This window comes from Pyrgilauda ruficollis, unplaced genomic scaffold, assembly GCF_017590135.1.
Source record: "Pyrgilauda ruficollis isolate IOZ18807 unplaced genomic scaffold, ASM1759013v1 scaffold81, whole genome shotgun sequence".
Lineage (NCBI taxonomy): Eukaryota > Metazoa > Chordata > Aves > Passeriformes > Passeridae > Pyrgilauda > Pyrgilauda ruficollis.
In genome coordinates, this window is record NW_024530044.1 from 1,702,792 (window position 1) to 1,727,396 (window position 24,605).

The window sequence follows — 24,605 nt, forward strand, 5'->3', positions numbered from 1 at the left end:
AGGTGTGGGTGGCATTTCAATTTCAAATTGCTTCTATACTTAAGACTTAGCTAAAAGAGAGCTCCAGTAAATATTTCTGTGTTTGTTGTGGTAAGAGGATGTCATCTTCCTCCAGGAAAACCTAAAAATCAAAGGAGAGCTTATTATAAGGTATGGTAAGTGACACTGCTGAGGCACTCATCAGCTAATTTGAAACACATGGTTTATAACTGCTTTTTAAACTATTCTGAAATTTTACTTAGCCTCTGTAATTGGGAGGTGGCTCAAAGAGTGGTATGTGGTTTAAATCCATGGTTGCAAATGTGGCTTCACAGAGCCATGTCTCTTCATGCTGCTAAAAGGAAAAGGCCAGGATTCTTTGTGGTCTCTGGACCATTAATATGTGTTAAACTTAAATGACCTCAAATGAAATTATTTTTTAAACAAATAAGTAATAGCATGGAATTATATTTTTTTTAATCATAGTTTGAACCAAGACTCAAAGTTTGTTTTTGTTTGGGTTTTCTGTTACTGTAAAGATTATTATAGATGTTGATAACAGATAGGAAGGACTGTGAGTGTAGTGTTGTCATGAAAGTCAACATGACATCTGAATAGATGTATCTTTTTCTTTGAGATAAAGATCTTTGTTCAGACTGCCAGAAATGTGCCATTGCTCTTTTGCAGTGCCAGAAAGACAAATCTTAGTTGTTTAAAAAGACTCTTGGTTATTCCTCCTCCAATTGGATTGTTGGAACAATGGCTGAAACATCAGTGATAGATTTTACAACACTTCTACTGGGTCACTTTTGATAAGTACTTGTGCAAAACTGCTTTTGAAATGTGTTGACTTATTTTTTCTTTTGTCTTCAGTAGATAATATTTGATACCCTGATGCAGGGTATTATTAAGCTTTGTGGTTTGTATAGATTCGAGAAAACAGCAGGAAATCTGTGACTAGATTGGATTAAACCAGAACTGGATAAAATCCCTCTCTCTCCTCCCACTTCAGAAACCTCATTGCAGTATTAGGCTCTCAGTTTTTCTGTGGAGGAAGGAGAAAAAGCATGATTTGGTGTCTTTAACTATGCAGTGCGAGCAGAGTTAATAAATTCAACAAGCAGTAAAATACATTTTGACAGGGGCTGTTGAGAAACTTAAAGTCAGTGTATTATTGAAAAGATGAATGGGCACTAAGCTGATTAACTCGTAACTCAGTATATCAACAGAGAATACTTCCTCTGTGCTTGATGCTGATTTCATTTTCCAGGGTGAAACTACTGCCAAGAAAATAGTTTCAAAAGTGAAAAACTAGTTGATGGCCAAGATTGTTTGAAGGACAAGAGGCACAGAATGAGCCATCCAGTCTGTAAATTTAAAAAGCGTCTCAGAGTTTTATGTTCTTGCTGACAGACAGTTTCCCTCAGTCAAACCTGTGGAAATTGCAGCATTATTGTTAAAGTTGGTCTCATGTGGCCCATGAATGTTCAGGGAAGTTTATTTCTTTCATCTTCATCCTGTTGCTTTTAATTTTTTCTTTGCAAAAAGGAAGGTAATCTGTGCTGGAATAAGCTTTTCTGAGTGCTGTTGTACTTTTGAAATTGCAAGTATATCTGCAGCAACATTCAACAAATATTAATTTCCTAAATATGTCCTGTAACAGAGTCTGGTAAAGTGTTACTGCTACTGTAGTTTGGATTCCAAACAGTAAAATGGGTGCCAGAAATTGTGTCATGGTCTCTCAGCAGCAGCAGACTATTTTATATTTTTTTTGCTAGTTCTCCAGCATGTTGGCCACATCACAATGTGACTTTGTTGTAATGCTAAAAACATTACAGCCTGCTACTCTCTTGTAAACACATTTTCACCTCCAGCTGAACTACTGAGTTCAAATGCTTCAATCAGCACAGCAGTATTAAGGTTTGGGAGATCAGCCCTGCTCGGGGTTGGATGGGATGTGTATCAAAAGGAGTTAATGACCTTTGATCGCGGGTGTTAAGTGGATGCTCCAGCCATCTGTGCAGAGAGGAGAATTGTAATTTAGTGCCTGGGACAAAACGGGCTGGAGAAAAGCAGGGAGAGAGGTGGAGCCCTGGGCGGCTCACAGAGCAGGCAGATGTGCTGCTGGAGAGGAGATGGGAGGGACACAGAGAGGGGGGAAAGGATGGCCTGAGCATCCTTGGCAGGCCCTGGAGAAGGGAGGGGAAGGTGTTAGTGCTTAGGAGCAAAGGAGCTGCGAGGTGTTTAATTTCCCCATTTTCCAATTCATTCAGGATGCCCTCGCTTTGTTGCCTGGGTCTCTTGCTGGGCTGGTAACATGAGGTGATCATAAAGCCAAACAGGCAAACAAAACCAAAACCCAAATAAGCAAATGAGAGGTGAGTCTAATACAGGTGAGGGATGAGGAAGGTACAAAAACAGTGTTGCACATGATGATAAATTGGAGACACCATGCCATGCTCTTCACTTTTTGGGGAGAGAAACCTGAAGCTAAGGGACTGTGGTAGCAATAAGTATGGACTGATTTTAGTAGAGGTAGGTTTAATATTTGAAGCTTTCAAACTGCAGCAGTAGGAGCCTCTAGATGAGGCCCTGAGTGGCTCTCACTGCCTGCATTGTGTTGTTCCTGCTTCCCATCACTGGTGTCATGACAAAGAGCTTGCTCTTCTATAGAGGAGCCTGTGAAAAAAACACCATATAGCTGTGTTGTCCAAAACAAATGCTTGATCTGTTTGCTGTTATCAGCTGAATGCAAAGCTCCTAACTGTTGTAGGATAAAAAAAAAATCAAGTTTCTAAAAAGTGCATTGAACCTGCAGTGATTCTGCATCTTATGTTGGCCTGAGAGGTAATTTCTGTTTTTCATACAGGGTTTGTTTGCTGTACATAATAAACAATATCCACTTTTGGATATATAAATACTAAATATTTTACTAGATGCAGTAATCTAACAAAGGTCTTGGTCTGTTGAACAGCTGTTTATCTCATGTAAAAATATGCTGTGTTTGGATATCATATTTTTTCTTTAATTGGGTTATGCATTTGTGCCTATTTGGATTTTGCCTTTATGTCCTTTTTCAGATACTATTTGTTTTAGTTTTTCCAAGGGGAAAATGCTTAGTTTACGGAGTACTTCATTCCATTAACTGAAAAATGCAGTTAAGGAAAATCTTTGTTCTGTCTCAAAATTACTACTGAAGAAAACTAAATATAAGTAAACCATCTGCACTTCTCCAAAGTATATATTGCTGCATGGCAGCAGAGCACATCTGGATTCAAATTGCAGCCCAGGCTTTTCAGGCTCATGGTATTCTGAGCTCCAGGAAAAGACATTTTTGGTACAGGAAATCTGTTGGTTCTTATTATATTCTTTAGATTCCCTGTATGACACTGCACTTATTGGGTTAAGGACACAGTTAGTGGGAAATAATTCTGCATATTCATGCACAAGTCCAGCTATACTCAAAGGCTTAGAATGCTCAGTGTTTTATAAGGTTGTGAGATTTCTTCTTACTGAGTAGAAATTGTGGCTTATGGTGTAATTATTGCTCAGGGTTCTCCTCTTTCCTTTATTTTAGAGTCATCTTCAGACAAACCATGCCCTGATGTTGCATTGACTTTTTTTTCAGTGGAGAATGTGACATTTTGTTTAATGAAGAAAGATAGCTACACTTTCCTAAAATTCTGTTACTTTGTTTTGACTTTGCTATCTTTAGGAAACCTTCAAGAATATCTTTGCTTGTTCCTGGAGGAAGTCTAAGTAAGCCTCTGAGAAAAAGTACCCGTTTTGCTTCTGTGGGTCTTTGTGTTCTGAAAAGTGAATGCTTCACCACTTATGGAACATTAGAACTTGGAGAGTTGTGGTGTTTGTTGGTTTTCTTTTCTTCCTGGGTGTGTGGAGGACAGATTGTAATTATTGTCAGTATTTGGTAGTTTGTTGGGGGTTTTTTTCTAATTTTTGATTGGCTCTTTGTTTCTTTGCAGCTTTGCTTTGTCTGATGAAGCTTACAGGTCTTTAAGGGACCAGGACAAAGACCAATGCATCCTTATCACAGGAGAGAGTGGAGCTGGGAAAACAGGTAAGGAGCAGTTAGGATCTGATTAAAAAATATTCAGGGTCGTTCAGAGCCTTGCAAAGGGAAGATGGAGTTGTTAAGAGTTGAGACATGTCAGTAATTCTGTGTGTCTGGCCATTGCAGAAAGTGAGTGCTGCCTCACTTGTTGCTGCAGCAGTAAACTCACATAAAATAGTGGTTTTTCACACTGTCACCACGTTGAAATCCCATGTCATGTTAGAGCAGTGTCCTCATCAGTATCCAGAGCTGTACCAAAGTCATGCTGACTGGTCTCAGAGTATTGCAAGGGCCAGAAAATGTTTAGGCTGTCCTAGTGGGAAACTTGAAGACATGGAAAACTGAATGCTCTGAGTTTTCTAGACTTGATACTTCCACTTGTCTCTCAATAAATACGTGCCTTTAAAAACTGGATTATGCTTTTTATCTAAGGAAAAGAAATAACTGTAGCTGATTACTTTGGAAAATTTATCAGCCTTTTGCACACTGTGCTCAGCTACAGTGCTCAGATTGGCTTGTGTGCCAGAACACTGAGTTTCTTAGGCAAAGCTGACATTTCCTTGAAAATGACTGCTGATTTTTAAACTGGGAGGTTAGAAACCAAGAGAGGATTGCATATCTACAGTACATTTTAGGGAGACCTTAAAAAAGAAAGAAACCAGTTATTTTCAAAGATAGCAATTTAAAACAGAGGTGATTTGCAAAAGAGACAGCAGATAGGAAGGCATACATCTGTTTCCAAGCAATTTGAGAGATTTTTCCTTTGCATCTGAGAATATGTGGGGCTTTGTGTGCTTATTCTGAGCAAGACTCAAAGTAGGTAACAAGAAATTGCTTTCCAAGACTTTTGTGTACATATAAAGTGTAGGCATCATCTTTGGTGCTCTTTGATTGGTGGCCCCCAACTGAGAGGTCTTGAAGCCTTGTAATATAATCCTTATTTACAGTTCAATGACAGGAAAACATGTTCAGTAGAAGTGTAGTTTAAAAATCCCAAGTTCTTATTAATATGACTTTTTGAGGTTCTGTCTAGAAGCTCAGACTTTAGCAAAGAGTCTTGGACTGGTGGTATTTAATGTCTTGATTTCCTCTCCTTGGTTTCCTTTCCACAAATTGTGAATTATCAAGCACCTCATACAACTGAGGCACACGTATTATTGATTATTGATTATTTATTCATTTGAAAGGTGAATCAGAGGTTGAGTTGTTGAACTTCTCTGTATGTAAATAGTAGATTTAGATTTGTATAGAGATTTTGCAGGTTCTGTAATTTTTATAGCCATATGGGAAATAATATGAATTATTCTTTTTTTGTAAAGGTAAGTACAAAATAGGGGATGGAGATGGTAGGAAGCTACTGGAGTTAAGGAAGCAAACTTCTTACTACAGATACACTATATAACTGTGTTTTAAATTTTTGGTAGCCAGAATATTTGATATTTTTGCCCTGGAAGAACTGAAACTGAGCTGTCATCAGCTGAGTCTTTTTACTTACTTCCAATTTTGTTCTTGTTTCTCTGCATGTTTTTAATGTTAACTGATAGTTACATTGGGCAAGAAAACGTGGTGCATCACCAGAATAAGGGGTGTATTTAAATTTTTTAAAAATGTTGGGGTGAAAACTCCCTTCCAGATGTCTTTCTAGGGCCAAACAGAGTTCCTAATGAGAAAGAGGGCCTTTATTTTCTTTTGCTGATATTCAAAGCCGGTATTGAAGTCATTGTGTGTAAACTATTATAATAGCTTTTTTGCTGCTTCAGTGCATGTTTCTCTCAGTGATTGCATGCTTGTGCTTAAAGATGTTGACTGTTTTAGGAAATATTTCAAATTAAATAATTGAGTAGTTCCAAGCTCTGAAGAGAGCAGAGTCAAAAATGAGAGCTGGCTTTGAGGCACAAATAAAGAAGATGGGAGCCTTCTGAAACAACCTAAAGTTTTTGCTCTCTGCTTGCTTCCTGTGTGGCAGGTTTGCTCATTTTTCCTCTCCTCATGGGATAGTAATATAATGCTAACAAACAAATTTGGTTAAATAGGAAAAATCAAAATCCAAGGGATAACGTCTCATCTGTCAGTTCTTTCCTGAAATGAGACACTTAAATTTGTGAAAGATCTCTGAAGATCTGTTACAAATGTAATTTTTTTTTTTTTTTTATGACCACAGTCTGGAATCGATTGGGTTTCCAGCTGTTAGTAATTACATTCTATATCAGCCTATATTGCCTGAAATCTCACTATCTTGCATCGTAGTAACCATCGCAGACTCTGTTTATAAACCAGACTCTTAATTTTGCAGCTGCTTTTTCCTGACCTGCAATAACAGAAGGGTTGGATGGATTATCTAATCATTGTTTCTATCATGGGTGATTGACCCATATGAACCCAGCTTTGAGAATTCAAAAATTGTTCCAAATTTTCTTAAAAGCAACTCCAAACTAGTTTTAGTCTTTAAATGAATGATTCAGTTTTTCTGTTGGTTTTACTTTCGAAGAGACTGCAGCACGTTAGGTGATGTTGCAGTTACTCAGTTGCTTGTAGATTAGAGTTGTAATTACATGTGTATAAGTGTTGTATTTTGCACTTGTTGTGTATCTGCTGATATAAACTGATTGAATTTTGTGTCTTGAAACTGCCTGGGCCTGTTTATTTTCAGGCTAGATTAAAACACTTCCAGTGTGTCAGCAGGGGATAATGTTCTTTCCTTGGAAAGTGCCTCTTACTGAGGCTAAATGAAAAAGGAGCAGGTTATGTGCTCTATCCAGTGGTGGCTTTTTTTAGCTTGGGTAGAGGCTCTAGGTGTTTAGATCAAGAGAATTGCTGAAGTAATGACATGGGTCTCAGAGCAGGGTATGCTTGTTCTGCATTTCCAGATGGTGCAGGAGAAAACTGAAATGAACATGCTCACTGTTCCTGTCTGCCATTGAGAAAATGTGATGGAGATTTAGTCTGTAAAATCACCTTACAGCCTTTTTGCCAATGCTTATCACTGTTTTATTTGGCTCTCCCCCACAGAGGCAAGCAAACTTGTCATGTCGTATGTAGCTGCTGTGTGTGGAAAAGGGGCAGAGGTTAATCAAGTAAAAGAACAACTTTTGCAGTCAAATCCAGTCCTTGAAGGTAAGAATCTCACCGAATATGTGCCAGCATATTACCTGTGTGTGCACTGGTGTTCCAGCTGAGCTGCTTTGGAAAACTGTGTCTGATGATGTTTCATTGTTGTTTGGTGTCCAAAACCATAGGAGATGATTTATGTGAATACATCTGCAGGACTTTCTTCAGCTGTGTTTAGGCTTTCTTGAGAAGAAAATGGTTTCCCTCATGAAGGAAGAGCTCAGGAAGTTAGGTCATGCTTCCCAGCCTCCTCCTGCTGCTCTCACAGGGGCTTACCCTTTCTTAACCCTGCCTTGATGATGGTTGTCTGTATCAAAAGACTTCAGTTCAGTCCCTCTGATTCATTTCCTTCCAAATCATATTATTATAGTCTCTAGTAAACAAACAAGCTCTGTATGGCATTATTTCTCTCTTGGGGGGGAAAAAAAAGGGTGAAGACATGGATCTTAGAAAAAACTAAGCCAATCCATATGCATGCCTGTTGTTCCCTGAGACTTATTGTTTCTTGGGTCTGGTGACTGTTGGCCTGCTCTTCCTGACAACTGCCATTCCTGATCTCCCATGACAGACTTTTATTTTTTTAATTAGTGATTTTAATTTAAAGATGTTGGCTGCCAGAAATAGGATATTTTTTTTTTTTTTAAATCCTGGAGATAGATTATATGATCCTCAAAGCTTGCAGTTTTGTCCCATTGTCTAATAATTGCCTTCAGAAGTTGCTTGGTTGGCAGTGACTTATTTAGATCTATTGTGTTGATTCCTGGCTCAGTCTTACCCAGAATTTTCAAAGCTGTTCTGGTGCTGAGACAAAGTCAGTTGTCAAAAGACAATTTTGCATTATGGCCAGATCATATGTGGTATTTGTAAAGACTGTTGAGTGTCAACATTATGTTTATTGCCTTGCTTATATGTGATGAATTGGAACCTGTAGGGGGCAAGGACTCTGCAAGTGAAAACAGAGGGAATAGTAAAAAAAAAATAGTAAAAAAAAAAAAAAGGGAATGCAAGAAATTGGGCAGAGAGCAGTGGAGAAGTGGATGGTTAAAACATGGTCTGTGTACACAAACCAGTAAGCAAAGACTTGTAAAGAAGGGACGAAATGTTGGCATTTAAGAATAATAGATGTGCTGGATAAGCCTTTTTTTGATGGTCAACTGTGTTCCCCTTAAAGCTGAATGGGGGGATTGCAACCCTGCATTGTTTTGGGTTCACAGAGAAGAGCTGTGTTGTTTTATCACTGTTCTGGAAGCAGATTTCAGATCCAGACAGAAATGGCATGGTGGGTACTGAGGGTTTTCTTGCCAAAGCTAGATTGTTCCCCAGGGACTGCCAAATGAGTTCGATTTCTTGTTGGTTTGTGAAGCACTGTTTTAATGCAAGAGGAATCAGCCAAGCTTACTGAAGACTGCCTTATCATTTTATGATGCTAAATGATGATTGTCTTATCATTTCAAGGTAGTATTTGTTCTACTTGATGTGCTGGTAATGCCTGTTTAGCTTTTTTGGAAGGTTGGACACTGGCTTATTCCATAAGGATTAAAAACTGAGTAAGCCTGGCTGCTTATACAGGTTTTAGAAAGAAATTAAGCATTTGTGGTTAGGTTTATTTTTCTTTGGTTATGTAGTTCTGTTTCAGTCAAACTGCAGTGCAAGAAAATGACATAAATGTTACATATGCATAATTTATCTTATGGGATTATTTTTATTAAACTACAGTTGCTACTGTAAATTAACTTTTAGAAACAATGAACTTTAGGGAAAACCAAGGAATGTGCCTCATGCTTTATAATGGAACATTTGTGCTTGACTCCATGCAGTTATAAATGACTTTACTGTTCAGCACAGTGTTTAAGAAAATGCAGCTCAGAGATTTGGTTGTTGAAAAGATGATTTATTGCGGGGCATAAAGATTTAAAAACAATTCTTTCACTTATCCTGGCCTTTAGGATCAACAAACTTTTCATTTTGGCTCTAGTTCTTTGGTCAAGAATAAGTCTACTCATGCAAGTTTGTGGAAGCCTTAAGGCATGTATTTATTTCTGTCCAAAAACCATTGACTTGACTTGATCTTCCAGTATATATACGCTATGTAAATAAATACTGGGATAAATAAAGTCTCTTGTTGGAAGTAGGACTTGCTGTACCTAATGATGGAGGGGACACTCCTGTTTGACTCCATGTGCTTGGACAATGTGGGAGTTTTAGAGCTTGAATTATCCTCCTGTCTGAGTTCTTGTCCTGCCCGTGCTCTAAGATGGTGGCTGTCCATCTGAATGTCACCTTGGGAAGTCCTTTCTCAGAGAATTTTCATTGTCATGAAACTTGAGCTAAAGAAATTTAAACCACGCTATTTAGAAAGCTAGTTTGGGTCAAGCTGAAGACAAACTTTCATTGTAAATCTGACTGATTTCAGCTGAATAATATTCAGCTTGAGGTAGGATTAATGAGTTGAAATGGTTTAAATAAATCCATTTCAAAGCATTGATTACACTGTCCTATGCAAACAATTTTTAAGTGTCATTCTGTTATTTCCTCGCGTCTGGCCTCCAGCCTTTAATGTATTCTGGGAACTAGGATTCATTTCTTTCTCTGAAATGAAGAGAAATAAGTATTTCCTGTATGTAAAGTTGTTTGGGTAATAAAATTATTAATTTGTTGATTCAAACCGCAAAGATATATGCTTAATATGGATGCAGTATTGTTTTGAAACCATTTCCTCTTGTATATTTTTCTTTAGATTTTTTAAACAAGGAAAGTGTTGAGACAAAACCTCTTTGGACTTGTATAGGTTTTTGGAATTTGTAATCATGTCTGCCACACTCTGTCCCCAGGGACTGATGCCCATACAGTGAACAGGGCATTGTTTCTCAGAAGTCTGTAATTCATTCAAATATTCAAGCAGACCTAGATATTTTAGCATTTAAATATATATTTTTTTTTTAACTGATAGATTTGCTTGTTGTATTTGTTTTTCTCTTTCTTCAGCTTTTGGAAATGCCAAAACTGTGCGGAATGACAACTCCTCTAGATTTGTAAGTATTTCCTTCAGTCCTTTTCGAGGAGCATGCTGTGCTGTTGGCTATTTCTCTTTTGCCATGTATCAACCATCAAAGCATCCATAAAGAGGGAAGGAATAATTTGGGGAGCTTTCTTGTAGCTGTTGAGGACTGTGGTATTTGAAGGAGGTGAACACCTACAGCAACAATCAATATTTAATTTTGTACACAGGAGCATGTTCTCTTCCCCAGTGTGTTAGCAGGGCACTGTTAGTGACACCTCTTCAAAGATGTTTCACTTCTTTGCCAGAAATCTTGTTGGTTTCTGATATGGGCATGGAGTTCAATTGAATATCAAAGCAGAGGCTAAAAAAGAAAAACAAAATTAGGATGTGGCAGCCTGTGACCGGATGAAAACATAATTACAATGCAGCTGGATTCTTTAATTTTCTGGCACTGGTGGCTTTAGTGTCAGAGACCATGTGTCCAGCAACTGGTCTGCTTAGCAAGTAGATCTTTCCATGTGATCTTGTTTTCTATTCATGTGTATATTTTTTTTGGGTTAAAATTACTACTTTAGGTTCCCATTTACTTTCTATAGCATTTCAAAATATGTTTGCAACTTTAGTTTTTAATATGAACATTTGTAATGTTGGTTTTTTTTCTAAAATTCTTTATAATCAACTGGTTGAATTCAAGCTTTTTTGGGTATGGAACTGAATGAAAATTTATCAGAACTGAGTTAAAAAACAGAAGAGTTGATGCTAGATTTGAGAGGTTCAGAAGTGTGGGTACTTACCATAGTTGCTCCTGCTAAAGTCCGAAAGCTGACTTACAACTCTGTCACTTGCTCACTTGTGTCCAGAAAAGCAATATTGTGAGATGTGTCAAGTTGACAAGAGTAGGAAAATGGATACACTGGGAGAATGGTGTGTTGCAAGTTAAAGCAAATGGATAGAAGTTCTGGACATTGTGAGATTGGAGAGCGGCTTTTTCTTTCCACTTGGGAGATTTCCTCCCCTTCCCTTCTAATTCTCAAGAGCTGATGATGTTCCACATGTCTGTGAATGCTCCTTCTGCAGCTCATTGCCTCTGATTGTGAACAGAGCAAGGGGTCTTCATCACAAGGCCAGGACCAAAATTTGGGGCACCTGTAGAGATTTTTAATTTTTTGTTAAATAGAAAGGTTAGGAAGACATGACACTGCAGAAAGGATGAGCAGACAGCCCAGAAGTCTCTCCAGGACAAAGTGGAACTAACAACTATTTTGCCTTTCAAGTTCTCTCTTATAAACACTGAGCTAAAAATAGTTTTGGAAGCACCCAGCTGTCCTAGTCCTTGGGAATGAAAATTTAATTATCTGATTTAAATTTTTTCTCTCTGAAATTTCAATCAGTTTAGAGTTAACCTTGAACAATACAGTACAGGAAAGAAAATAAAGTTTAAGTAGAGTCAAGTCAATTTTGACAAAATACCCAGTAAATTAGTAAGTTTCTTTGAGTGAGTCAGTGTAAAGTGCTTGGTTTTTTATGTTCTGTAATAAAAAGTAAAATAGAAAAATAAACAAAACCCAATCTCTTCCTGAATGCAGTGAATAAGGAAATACAAGCACAAGGCTTTTCAATGGATTGTTTTTGTCCAGAATCTTAGGTTTGGGTTGGAAGGGACCTTCAAGACCATCTCATTCCAACCCCCTACCATGGGCAGGGACATCTTCCACTGGACCAGGCTGCTTAGAGCCCTGTCCTTCTCTGGGCAGCCCATTTCAGTGTGTCACGCTCCTCACAGTGAGCAGTGTCCTCTGTTAAGACTTAGAGCCCTGTCCAGCCTGGCCTGCTTCTCTGGGCAGCCTATTTCAGTGTGTCACGCTCCTCACAGTGAGCAGTGTCCTCTGTTAAGCGTGTGCCAGAGGGTGGAATTTGGCTGAATTACCACCAGCAGCTTTTATCTTTCTGAACTCCCTTGCCAAGGCGAGCAGCACTGCTGTTGCCTTTTCTGCACAGTCTGTCCGTTTTGACACTGTTAAATGTAGCTGTTACTACATTAAGCACTTGTCAAATAAATTAAAACGATCCAAAGAATGGAGCGATCTTCTGCGATGTGGAAAAGTCAAGCAGAAGTCAAGGAAACGCACTGCGCCAGCGCGGCGGGATTGAAATCGCTTGTGTGGTGACAGCCCGTTAATTGTTGCCTCTGGTCTCCTGAGCTCCAAGGGAAAGAGTTCAGTGGGAAAAATCCATCACTTTTACAAGGCAGGCACACGCTCGGGGACAGGCGTCCCGCGATTGCCAGCAGCGCTCGCTGCCAGCCGCTGCCTGGGGCCAGACTCAGCGGCTCTCCTTCAGCTGCCTTGCTTCACGCTCCCACAGCTCCCAGGGAGAAAAGATCATTTCTTCCTGCTAGATAATTTCTTTTTGCATCCTTCAGTAAATAAGTGTGGCCCTACCTCAATGGCTGCAGGGATTGTTTGGTGTTCTTGGCGCTCCAGTGGAAGTTTGAAGAAAATGCACCTTATACATAGAACCTTAGAAACCCAGCAAGTTACTGGGTTGCTTTACAGACCCGATTAAAGCTGTTTCCATACACATCCCTGGCTGTGGTAATGTCTTAGAAGATTTGGATAATTTTCTCTTTTGCAGAAATCTGACAGGTGATTGTCAGATTGCTCTTCCAGCCTTTCAACGAACAAACTTAATGTCTTGAGCAGTTTTTCTTATGCAGAAATTATAATCTTAAAATCTGTTGCTTTCACAGGGAAAATACATGGATATCGAGTTTGATTTCAAGGGTGACCCACTTGGGGGAGTTATAAGCAACTGTGAGTATTATTTTTGGTATCAGCATATTCACAGAGTAAAATGTTTTCTGTAGAAAGGAAGATGGTAAAATTATTGAAAAGATCATCTGTGTTAGTCTAATAGAATCGCTCTCCTTCATGTGATAAATTCTGCTTTTTAATTTTATTGCTGTTGTGCTGCTGAATAATGTACCTTAGAGGAAGTGAAAACAGACTTGAAGAGGTAAGCCACATGAAAATTGAATTTACTGCATTGTTTCAAAGGTACTGAGTAAGGCATGTGAGTCTATATTGTCTCTGAAGCTGGTGGCAGATACATATGGATATCTGAGGGCCTTTTTTATTCTTGAATTCCTGGAGTCAGATGTGTTACTAGGTTTGATGGGTCATGTATTTATGGCAGATGCTGTCCTGTAATTTGCAAGGGTGATAGAGAGTGTGCTGGAGATCACCATGAGATGAGTATGTTTACTTGGAACCAAAGTTGTCTGTACAAATTTATACACCTCAAACTGTAGGAAAAGGTTTGTAATGAGAGAGGATGAACAGTTGAGTTTAGGGAGGCAAAGGTGGCCTTGGAGCTTGTTTTATGACACCTGTAGCAATTCAGAAATTCTGACCAGCTTTCTCTTGGGAAGGAAAAGGCTGGGAACTAAATGGCAGCCGAGAATGCTTTGACTTGCTTTTCTTTTGAGGGTTTAAGTGCAGCTTTTAAAATAAATTCCTCCTCTGTGCTATATAAAGCCATATTTGTTTGGTTTTCTTATTTTTAAAAGGGGAGGAAGAGGGCAGTGAGTGACTATACTAGGTGTCACTGACCCAGCCTTGACCTCTCATTCCACTCAGCCAAATTCATTGCTGCTTCTAAAGATGTGACTTTTGACACCACTGGCATTTTACTGGTTGTGAAATAATGAGACTCACCCAAGGTGAACTGTACTCTCCATATATAACATAAACATTTTAAAAACACTGAGGAATTTTGCACATAAATGTAGGTTATGGCTTTTTTCAGAGGGCAGACATTTTTTCTCAACCAGATCACCTTTTGGAACTGTGCCTGAAGAGCCTAATTTTTGTGACAGAGTAGATCTTGAAACTCAAATTAGTCACTATATAAGTGTTTATGGCTATCTATTAGCTTTGACATTTGGCAGTTAACAAAATTAGAGGCCAACCGTAATATATTCATAATAATGAAATGTGAACAAGAAGGTTCTAAAAGGCTGTTATTAGTTTCTTTTTATTTCACATTCAAAATATATACATAAAAATGAGCCCTCCTTTGTAAGAGTGGACATTTAACAGTCTGTCTTTGAAAGTACTGCACTGAGTCATGTAATTAAAATATTGTGTCATATCAAAAGGCAATCCAAATAGTTGCTCTGTAGTTTATCTGCTCCATAAATCTCTGCATGGTGTAATTATAATATTACATGTAATTGTAGTGATGTGATGACATATGTATCAAAGGGCAGACATATTTTTGGATCCATCTAAAATGTGCCTGTTTTAGGCATTCTTTCTGTCTTGTCACATGTAATAAATATCTAATAACAAGGAGATTAATTTCAATGTAAGAATAAAGACCTGATGTGTGAGCAAGCCCTGCTGAGGAAAAGATGTTACTTGTTGAAATATGAAATGCCTCATCCTTGGCAGGGCATGTCACAGGCAAGTACTGGGTTCCTGTAGCTGCACGTTAGTACATCTCATCTTTGACTAAATGTTTGCAAAATTTGCTAGTCCATCCATCTCTCTTTCAAAGAGATTCTAAATTCTCTGCATTTTCAAAGCAAATGAAAATTTGTGTGAAAAAATTTTTGGTTGTGCTGCCTTAAATCTTTTCTACACATCTGTAGCATTGCATTGCAACACAAACATTTATTTTTCTGTGAGGCATCATCATTCTGAAGACATTGGGGGCCTAAATTCTTTTACACCCCTCAGAATTTACTCTGGTTTAAGTCAAAATCAGGATTTGTCTTCATAATTCATCAAGCATGAAGTCAAGTAGTGCTGAAGTTTCCCATCCTTAAAAAGGAAAGTATGATTATGAAAATATTAATAAATATTCTTTGAATTCTGTCTGTTGGTTTGGTATTAATATGATGTGAAGATGACATCATAATGCTTTAGTTAAACTTTAAGAGTTGTTTCTGGCCAGCCTAATTTCCAAACATCAGTTAAGGTAGTGGGCTTTTTGTGGCACAGCCTGAAGATGTATTTCATAGTGTGAGTGGCTTGGAGCAGACACAGTGAACATCTAGGTTGTTCTGGTGGCAAGGATGGTAACCAAGATAAGCTACTAATTGTATCAGATAAGTGGACAAGCAGAGACCCATTAGGCTGAAAGATCTCTCTTGGCATGGCCTGTTCTGCCCTGCTCTGGAATGCTGTGAAGCTGTGTGGAAGGCTGGTCTCTGTGTGACCCTTCAAGGTGTGGCTGAAGCTGCTGTGACCTGCCCTGGGGCCATTCTCCTGGTGCCTTTCAGTGAGCTCCTGCTTCTTAATGAGAGGGTTAACCTGGGAGAAACCTTTCTCAGTATGGAGTTGGAGGGTGCAATTATCATGCCAGAGCACACTGCTGGTCTGCCCTCTCCAGTTTGCAGCCAGTGGGAATGTCCAGCTGACAGATCCAAAGCATTTCATGTGCCCTAAGCAGAAGGGTAAATCTTCTGAGTGAAATCAGAATGGAAATGATGAAATGGAAGGGATTTGTGGCATCTCTAAATTCAGGACTGGTATGTACCCAAAGTGAAGATAATGTTGTGTAAAATCTGTGCAGTCTCATTTCATGTATGGCAACTCAGATCTTCCAACCGTGCTGGTTTCCAAGGAAATTGATATACTGTTACATCATCATGAAAGAAAAGAAATTGGGAATGGAGAATTTGAAATTAATGTGATTTATGCCAACTTTAAGTATTTTACTTTAGTCAGGAATTGTTTCCCCCTTGCTACAAGGCAGCAAGTATTGCATTTGTTTGATCCACCACCAGTGGGTGAGTAGGAGGGTGAAGAAGGCTGTTAGTCCTGCCTTTTTGTTAGCTTTCTGTGAAGATCCCAGCTCGTTTTCCTAATGGGTGGGAGGTGCTGAAGCCCATGGAAGGTGCTCAGTCCTGGTGCCAGCTGCCATCCATTCACAGGTGACCTGTTTCATGTGCGTGGGGTTAGGAAATCCAGACTGCTCCTGTAGGCATTGCTAAACACAAAACCCTTGCTGTGTTGCCACCTGGGACTGTAGGCATCCCATCACTGTTCAGTAGCAAACATCAGTCCCTGCTTAAAGGTGTGTTGCTGCTTTAAATGGTACCTGCGAACAGGTAAATGGCATTTTTAAACATTTTCTCTCTCTGAGGTGTATCTGCTCTTTCTGCTCTCCTGCAGGGTGTTTACAATTGCTGCTGTTGCAGTGGACAGTCTTGTCAGCACTTATGCACTCAGAGGGCTTTTTTTCCAGAGCACTTACGAGTAAAGGCAGTGTTGGAGTGTTGCTTTCAGCTGGGTGTAATATTGTGGAAATAAATTATAGAAAAGTTCAATATTATTCTTAATTTTTCTTTTATTATAACTACTTTGTTAGTGAGGATGAGAGAGAGGAGAGTGGTAGTTTCTTTTCCACCTGCAATTACACAATAAGACATTTTATATAAAAATAGGTGTTTGGTTTTGAAGTAATATGTATTGCAGTAGCTTTTTTCAGCTCTGAAGTATGACTCTGTCCACAGATGCTGTATCTGTTTTCTACTTAAGGCACTATTTGTGTGCACACTTGGTTCGTTAGTTTTGTCACTGGTTTTGTGTACACTAAATCTGATGGCTGAAGGGGTTTTGCACAGTACAGCTCAAAATGTTTCACTTTCACAATAGTTTAGACCTTTTGAAAAGCATGGATTTTACAATATCTTTCCCAGAGTTTTTGAAAGTCTTAAACTTTCGTGTTTCACCTGGAATTTCCTGCTGAAAAATTGCTGGTTTTTAGCATTCGGTGATCTTTCCTAATCTGCCCAAGCCCTTCAGTGATGTAATGATTAACCAGGAGGCAACATTGGTGCAGGTTGGGAAGTAAAGGATATGCAATGCCTGATCTGGAAAAGCCATTTTTAACCAGCAAAATGTCTTTAGAGTCCGAATAACAAGAGATTAAGAAAGGGCCATGTTTTGCCATCTTTTCCATAGATGAAAGAAATCTATGATGTTTATTTAAGGCAACAACTTGTATTTTTTGAAGTTAGCAAAGTGATAACTTTGCAGCTTATTATTTTTTACTTGTTTGTTCTTTTTAAAAGTCAGAAGTAATTGCCCACTTACTGAGCAATCTAGAACCTGAGCTGTGATTGCTGTTGGAAATCTTTTTTGCTTAGGGAAATATTGCAGAAATTGAACAGTTAGACATTGTGGTAAGAGATATCCATTCTTGTTGATTCAAAATCTTTTTTGCTTAGGGAAATTGAACAGTTAGACATTGTGGTAAGAGATATCCATTCTTGTTGATTTTATTTTTATTTTTGTTTTAAATCTTCACTTTTTGCAACATTTCTCTTGTTGTTCCTCTTAGCACATTTGCCACCATTTAGGCAACGGTTTTGCCTAAACTAGGAATAGTTTGAGAAAACAAGCTACAAACTATATTAAACATTTTGATTAGCTCATTTTTAAACAGCATTCATCACTTGAGCAAGGAGGATTTAACACTTAAAATGATGCAGTCATTGTCAATGAATGTACTGCCCATTTAGTAGCTTTTGACTGACAAATTATGGATCAGTTTATCCAAGAGAACATTACTATGAGCTTGGTGGGAATAATAGGGAAAAGTTCATGAGAAACTTTTTAATCAGTGACTTTTTATGATGAAAGGTAGATAATCAAGATAGGAAAAGAAAAAATAATGTGGCTGTAGAAATAAGCTGCTGTGACTAGAACATGTTCTGTAACTTCAGTTGAGCAGCTAAAAGGTTCCTTGTCCTGGCCAGCTGAAGAGATTATGACTAAAATAAACTTCTGGATGATTTAGAATGTACCAAGGTAGTGTCATTTTTTGGTTTTAATGTTTACTTGCTCCTTTCTTGAATGTTGATTTGATTTCTAGTATATTTAGAGAAATACAAATATCCTAAATTTTTCTACATCACATGAGTTCATGGGTCAAGTAACAAAAAAAACCAAAAAACCAACCAAACAAAAAAATCCCCCCCAAAAAACCAAACAAAATAAAAGAAAGAAAAAAGATTCCGAATACTTTTGCAAACTCTTTGCACAACTTTATACTTAAGTCAAATTGTTTAGTGGGGTGCTTACACGGATCCCTTGCATTTAAACAGTGATATCTAGGAATAACAAAAAAATCTTCAGAACCTGAGGCCTGTAGCTGGATTTTGAGTCATTAGAATTGATGGGTATTCAGACAGAAATGTTTCCAAGGTTGAACTTTTCCAAGGCAAATTAATTTTTAAATTTTAATTTAATTTTTTTTTTTTTTTTTTTTTTGCTTTGGTGCATGCAGCAAGTTAAATGTTTCAGTGGAAGCAGAAGCACTAGTAGATAATGCATAAATAACCCGTAAACACACCATATGTAGTTCTGTATGTGTTCTCCTGATAATTCTGCATAGTCCCTACACATAATTCACATAGACCATGTAACAAAATGTAATGTAGAGAGAGTTTGGGGGGTTTTTGCTTCTGTGGATTTTCACATAGATGAGCACCATCTGTCCACACATTCCACTGTCAGCACCATCACCGAGGGGCCACGTGCAGCAGTCTGAGGTGCAGCTTTGTCTTCTCTTTGGAGTGTTTGATCCACAGAGCTGGCAATTGGGTGGGAGTTCACACAAAAGTTACTGGCAGTGCAGTGGTTGCATCAGGAAAAATATATGTGGTTGATTTATTAAAATGCTAATTAGGGCAAACAGAGGGAAGAAGTTTTCTGAAGAAGTGGGCAGATGGTCTGGATCTGTCCTACAAGTCTGATTTCAGTCTGCATGTGAACAGAAAGGAAAGGGGGGAAAAACCCAATGAACACAGATTTGAAAAAGAATTGGCAGCAGCTGCTTTGTTAAGGAAAATACCTGATTTTCTGACAGTGACTGCTTTTTTCCTCAGTTATGAAGGCTGACAGAATATGGAATGTTAGGACTTTGGAAACCGATTGTGAATTGGTTAATTTTGTTGCTTCTAAAAATATATATAAAGAAGATAAACTGGTGAAAAAACCAATTAAACTCCTAAACATAACTAATTTTAAATACATTCAGGAGCCTGTTCTTTAAATCTGCTGAAGGCACGCATGTAATTAGAAGGCTTGCATACAATATTTTACCAGGATGTGTAGCTGGGCTTTTATGACAGCATTGGAGAAAATTTATGGGTAGAATATTTTTAAACCCAAATAAGCCAAACCACATTGCTTCAATATCCTTTGAGAATACAGCCATTTCCTGAAGTGTGTGTAGCCACTGTGGGAGCTGAAGTTGTTTATTTTTTTGAGATTAAATTTGGCTGCGATCTGTTCCAACACTTGCCTGGAGAACCTTCACAGCCAGCACAGCTCTGAACTGCCTGCTGCTCACCTTGCTTTTCCCAGCCCAAGTGTTAACATTTGGATGGGGGATCAGCCTCTCTCAGCCTGTAAATACTTGACATTTGACCTACTATTAGGCAATCAGAAGATTAATAATTACTGTCTGAATTTTGTCATCGTTGTCACTGGCTAATTATGGGAGCAGAAAGCAATTTTTGAACCTGACTTGCTGTAGTTTAGAAGGAGCAGGGACTCCAAAGACTTATGTAATTTTGTGGGTTGAAGTTACTTTAGACCCTTCAGAAGGGCCTTTATTTCCTATTCCACGAGGAGGGAGGTAAATAGGTAATTACAGTGGGCAGCACAGGCACCACACACTGCCTGCAGCCAGCATAAATAGAAATACACCTACTGCAGTCCTCTGTTCATGGAGGGAGCCCTGGGACAGATCCACCCACCTCAGGCTGAGCCCTGATGTGCCAGGGGCTCCCCAGTTGCTCCTCCATGGTGGGACTGGGGTGAGGGGTTTGCAGCACAAAGGTTGCTGGCCACAGTGCCCCCTCTAACTTCCCAGGTTGCTGAAATGGGACAGGCCCAGTTTCAGCAGGAATGGGAATCTGAGAAAAGGTGTGGTAGAATACACCTCCGATATGCCAGAAAGGGAAAGGGTTTAACAGCCCCATGTAATGACTTGGTGTTTCCTGTGTCCTACCTTTGGGAAACCTCATCTCCCTTTGTGGATGTTCTGAAGAGTGACAGTTACCTTTGGGGGTTTTCTTCTTGCACAGGCTTAGAGAGAAGTTATCCCCCAGTCACAGGACATGTGGGGGTGTGTCATGGTAGGTCCAGGGGCAACTCCTTTGCTGTCTGCTTGGAATGAGGCATTCAATACCTCTGTCTTCTCTGTCTCATATCACTGAATGTAAGAGAAACACATGGGAATTTTGTGTTTGCTCTCTGGAAAAATGTAGTTATGCTAGTGAGAAAATAAGAAAAAAACAGATGTTTTGTACCAAACCAGCAGGTCACACTGATACCTGTCCAGATGTTCACTTACTGCATCCCTCTTCCTTCTCCTGGAGTACTGTGAACCACAGCCTTCCAATGCAGTGCAGGCTGAACAACCTTTGAATTGTCACCTCCGTGGCAAATATTGATGTTGAGTCTGAAGTGGTTGCAAGGTGTTACAAGTCAGTCTGCTTATGCTGCCTGCCCTGATTCCTGCCCTCGTGGGCAAGGCTTAGAAATGTGTCTGTCACTGAGAGCAGTCTTCCTGTCAAGCTACTCCATCAGTGCAGTGATGCCTCTCAAAGTGCTGCTTTTCCATTTCACTTTGAATATATCAGGATGGAGCCTCTGTCAGCCCTACTGGGAATTATTTCATAGTCTGATACACCTGAGGATCACAAAGTGCTGCATGATTATTCGGTTTAAATGCTTTCTTTATTTGGTCTCTCTTTTTCCTTTACCCATCTTTCATGCACTTAGCCTGGTAACATTTTGCCTCTTCAAACTTTCAACCACAGAGTCATCCTCACCAAATCCTAATTTTATGATGGCACTGTAAATCAGTTAACATATTTTGAGCACATTGCCTCCCTGACCTGAATTCTCTTTGCAGCTCATAGACTGCAGCTTTTACCAGAGCGCTGGGCTTGCCCCTAGCTCAAAGAAATATTTGAGATACATGATATACTAAGATAAGGTTCATACCCACACTCTTCTGGTTTGCTCATGGTGATATAAAGCAATGAAGTAAAAATGATGGAGGGTTATATTCATTTTTAAGGGTTTTGCTCCAACAGTCTGTCCCTGACCTGTGAGAATTCTGTTGGTTTGTTTGTTTAGATCTGCTGGAGAAATCTCGTGTTGTTAAGCAGCCGAGGGGTGAAAGAAACTTCCACATTTTCTATCAGATCCTGTCTGGTGCATCAGAAGAGTTTCTCTGTAAGTATTGCCCTTGTGCCTTGTTCACATAGGAGTTTTCTTTCTATTTAATGTGCTATTTATTTCATGCATATCATATTTTGTGGGAAATGTGATATTGATTCATTTTTCAAATCAATGGTGGTAGTATCACTGGTAATATGTGAAGTCCACATATGCTTTGGTATTATCCAGATATCTGTGTCAGAATTGGCTTAGCAATGTATTAAAAACAAATTTGAAAACCTGTTCTTATTCAGAAGGCTAATAATTAAAAGATCCTTGACGAAAATCCAATAATAACTACCTATTCCTGACAATGCTGATTCTGGGATAAAATTGCTATTAACAAGAAAGCCATTACTAATGATACTTTTATTTGATTTATTAGGCAAACTCAAGCTGGAGAGAGACTTCAGCAGATACAACTACCTGGGCCTTGATTCTGCCACAGTGAATGGAGTGGATGATGCTTCAAACTTCAGAACAGTCAGGGTAAGAAGGAGCAGGGGCTGGCTGTGCGCTCAACACCAGTTCAGGTTCTTTCTTGTGGCCCTTGGTCTGTCTGTTCCTGCAGGGCTGGGCTTGGGAGGGCCACCTTTTCTGGGTGCTGGGATAGAGCATATTTGCACAGGGAAACATAGATACAAAAGGAAATAGGATCAAGCTTCTGGAGTATTCTTACGGGAACACAAAAAGGACCAAAACAAAACCCCAAAGAAGAATTTAAAAAACCAAAAACAACCAAACAAAACTCTCCAAACCAGAAAGAAACCAGCAAAAAGAAAACAAAAAAGGGGAGGAAAAAAGCCCAGATGCCTTGGTCAGGTCCTGGGAAAAGTTATATTTTGTAGTGGCTTAGGGACAGCAGTGACTGAGCCTCAGGGCTCAGTCCAAGTTGAAAGGGCTCGGGGCTGACCACGTTGAAAGAAAAGGAGAACTGGGATGATTCTCAAGATGATTTGCTGTCCTGTTTTTGCTTGCTTCTACTCAGGGGCAAGATGAATACAAGACCTTGTTACCCAGTGTGTGCAAATAGGTATTCTAAAAGTGACTGGTCTGAGAAGATAGGAGGACCTGTTCATTTGACTGGGAAAAATTGGGTTGGGTTGCAAACTAAATTAAGTGGCTAAAAAAAGTACAGTGTTTCAGAAACCCAAATTTTGAATGAGTCCTAGAAGTGGACTGGACTGAATGACAGCTCCATTTTCACACCTCCTGTGTATTATAAAACTTACTTATCTTAGCATAGGAATTATAGGTACTTTTAGTAGCAGAAGTGTTCATAAGCCATTTGTAATTTTGCAGATAAATGGTGGATTTTTCAAGAATGATCTGTTTAAATGTAGATGCTTTTATCTCCTAATTTTATTTGTCCCCTTTCCAGAATGCAATGCAGATTGTTGGGTTTATGGATCATGAAACACAGTCGATTTTTGAAGTAGTGGCAGCCGTTCTGAAATTGGGAAATATCGAATTTAAGCCTGAATCTCGTGCAAATGGCCTAGATGAAAGTAAAATCAAAGATAAAAATGGTAAGATGAGATTAGTGATGGGAAGAAAGCCACTAATTTGTCTGAAGTCATTATTAATTTTGTCATTTCTGCAGACATACAATATCCTTACATATGAATTAGATTGTTTCCAGAGCTCACCCTCGGGCAACTATGGGCTGCATTCTGTGCAATTTCAATCGTTCTGTTTGAAACTCCAAAAATTATTTTCTGCTTTTTTTCTCACTTTATTAGCACTTTGTTCTAAAATGTTAAATGGTTCTGTGTCTTTATGTAGCTCCTTGTTTTTTTCTGCAGTGGGGAGGATGTTTGTTCTTTTGCAGTATCTCTACCTTTAGTGTCAGATTCATTTGGCGATATTTTTGCAGCTGATGTATTTTGCAAGTTCATTTTCATCTGAAAGTTTTTCATTATGTAAAGTAGTCTGCTATAAATGGAGGGAAAGTTTCTTCTCAAAAATAAGTGGATAGGAAGTGCTTTCAAAACCAGTAGCTCTGTTTCCTTGTGCTGTGCATGTTTTTAAAAACTTCGCTTGGCAGGGTGATGGGGAAGAGAGTGTGAATGGGGAACACTTCTGTTGAAGAGCATTTTGGGAAAATATCACGCTTCTGAAATGCTGGTAGTTTTGGGGAAGAAAAAGCAGTAATAAGGAAGGATTGATTGTATTTACACTTTGCTTTTTCTTGCTAGAAGTCAAGGAAATCTGCGAGTTGACAGGTATAGACCAGTCTGTATTGGAGAGAGCTTTCAGCTTCCGGACGGTTGAGGCCAAACAGGAGAAAGTTTCAACAACACTAAATGTGGCTCAGGTAAAAAGAGGTCCTGATTTAAAAGGCAAGATCTTTTTAAATGGCAATTTTATTCTGCATGATTAAATCATAACTACCCCAATAAAAACTACAACTGAAAGGCTCCACTGAATCAATCACAAGCACAGGGTGTGTTTTTTGCTCAGTGGTTTTTAAATGTTAAGAGATACTGGATGCTTTGGTTTGGTATGTGAATTACCTCCAAAAGATGAGGGATAGGCAAATGTTGCACAGAATGTAGAAACAAGCAGTCCTGCACAAAGCACATGCTGCAAGTATTGAGGCAGACTGTTTTCATTTAGGGCAACTGCTGTAATTCCATGTGGGCCCCAGGGCTGCTAGAAAACCTTTGCTGCCAGTGTGAATTCATCTCCCCGCAATGCTGCAGAGCCAGGGTGGCTGCCACCTGTGTCTCATCAGCTCAGGCCAGCAGGAATGTAGCTTCTCCAGCTGCAGCTGCTCGAGTCCCCTTGCCTAGGATTAGGATGGGGGATGTGAGTGTTCAGCGGGCAGCTGGAAGAGCAGAAAGGGAGCTGGGGTGCCCTGGTTGTGGCTGATGTTCCAGCCAGCCCGAGGCCAGCAGGGCAGAGCTCCTGTGCCCCCTTAGGCAGAGCCAGTGCTCCCTGTGCTGGTTTTACTCAGTTCCTAGAACCTTTAGGACACCTCAGCAACAGGAGAATGTTTGGCTTAGCCCAGCATATATAACATTTTTCTTCTTTCTTCTCTTTAGGCTTATTATGCCCGGGATGCTCTGGCTAAGAATTTGTACAGTCGCCTGTTCTCCTGGCTTGTTACCAGGATCAATGAGAGCATTAAGGTATTGTTGCTTTGTGCTTGTAAAAAGAAAAAAAAATCAATAGAAATCCTTCAAATTAA

General features: G+C 39.2%; 1 protein-coding gene across 5 annotated transcripts in view; it reads left to right on the forward strand.

Annotated features, from left to right (window-relative positions):
* The window catches only part of MYO1B (myosin IB), a 106,605-nt gene that overhangs the window by 43,208 nt on the left and 38,792 nt on the right, over positions 1-24,605 (forward strand). For all 5 annotated transcript variants that reach the window (XM_041487614.1, XM_041487617.1, XM_041487615.1 and 2 more), the window contains exons 4-12: positions 3,963-4,057; positions 7,061-7,165; positions 10,145-10,191; positions 12,910-12,973; positions 21,329-21,427; positions 21,798-21,901; positions 22,794-22,941; positions 23,611-23,729; positions 24,460-24,546. In XM_041487614.1, coding sequence (XP_041343548.1) covers positions 3,963-4,057; positions 7,061-7,165; positions 10,145-10,191; positions 12,910-12,973; positions 21,329-21,427; positions 21,798-21,901; positions 22,794-22,941; positions 23,611-23,729; positions 24,460-24,546 — 868 coding nt within the window. The remainder of the gene's footprint in view (positions 1-3,962; positions 4,058-7,060; positions 7,166-10,144; positions 10,192-12,909; positions 12,974-21,328; positions 21,428-21,797; positions 21,902-22,793; positions 22,942-23,610; positions 23,730-24,459; positions 24,547-24,605) is intronic.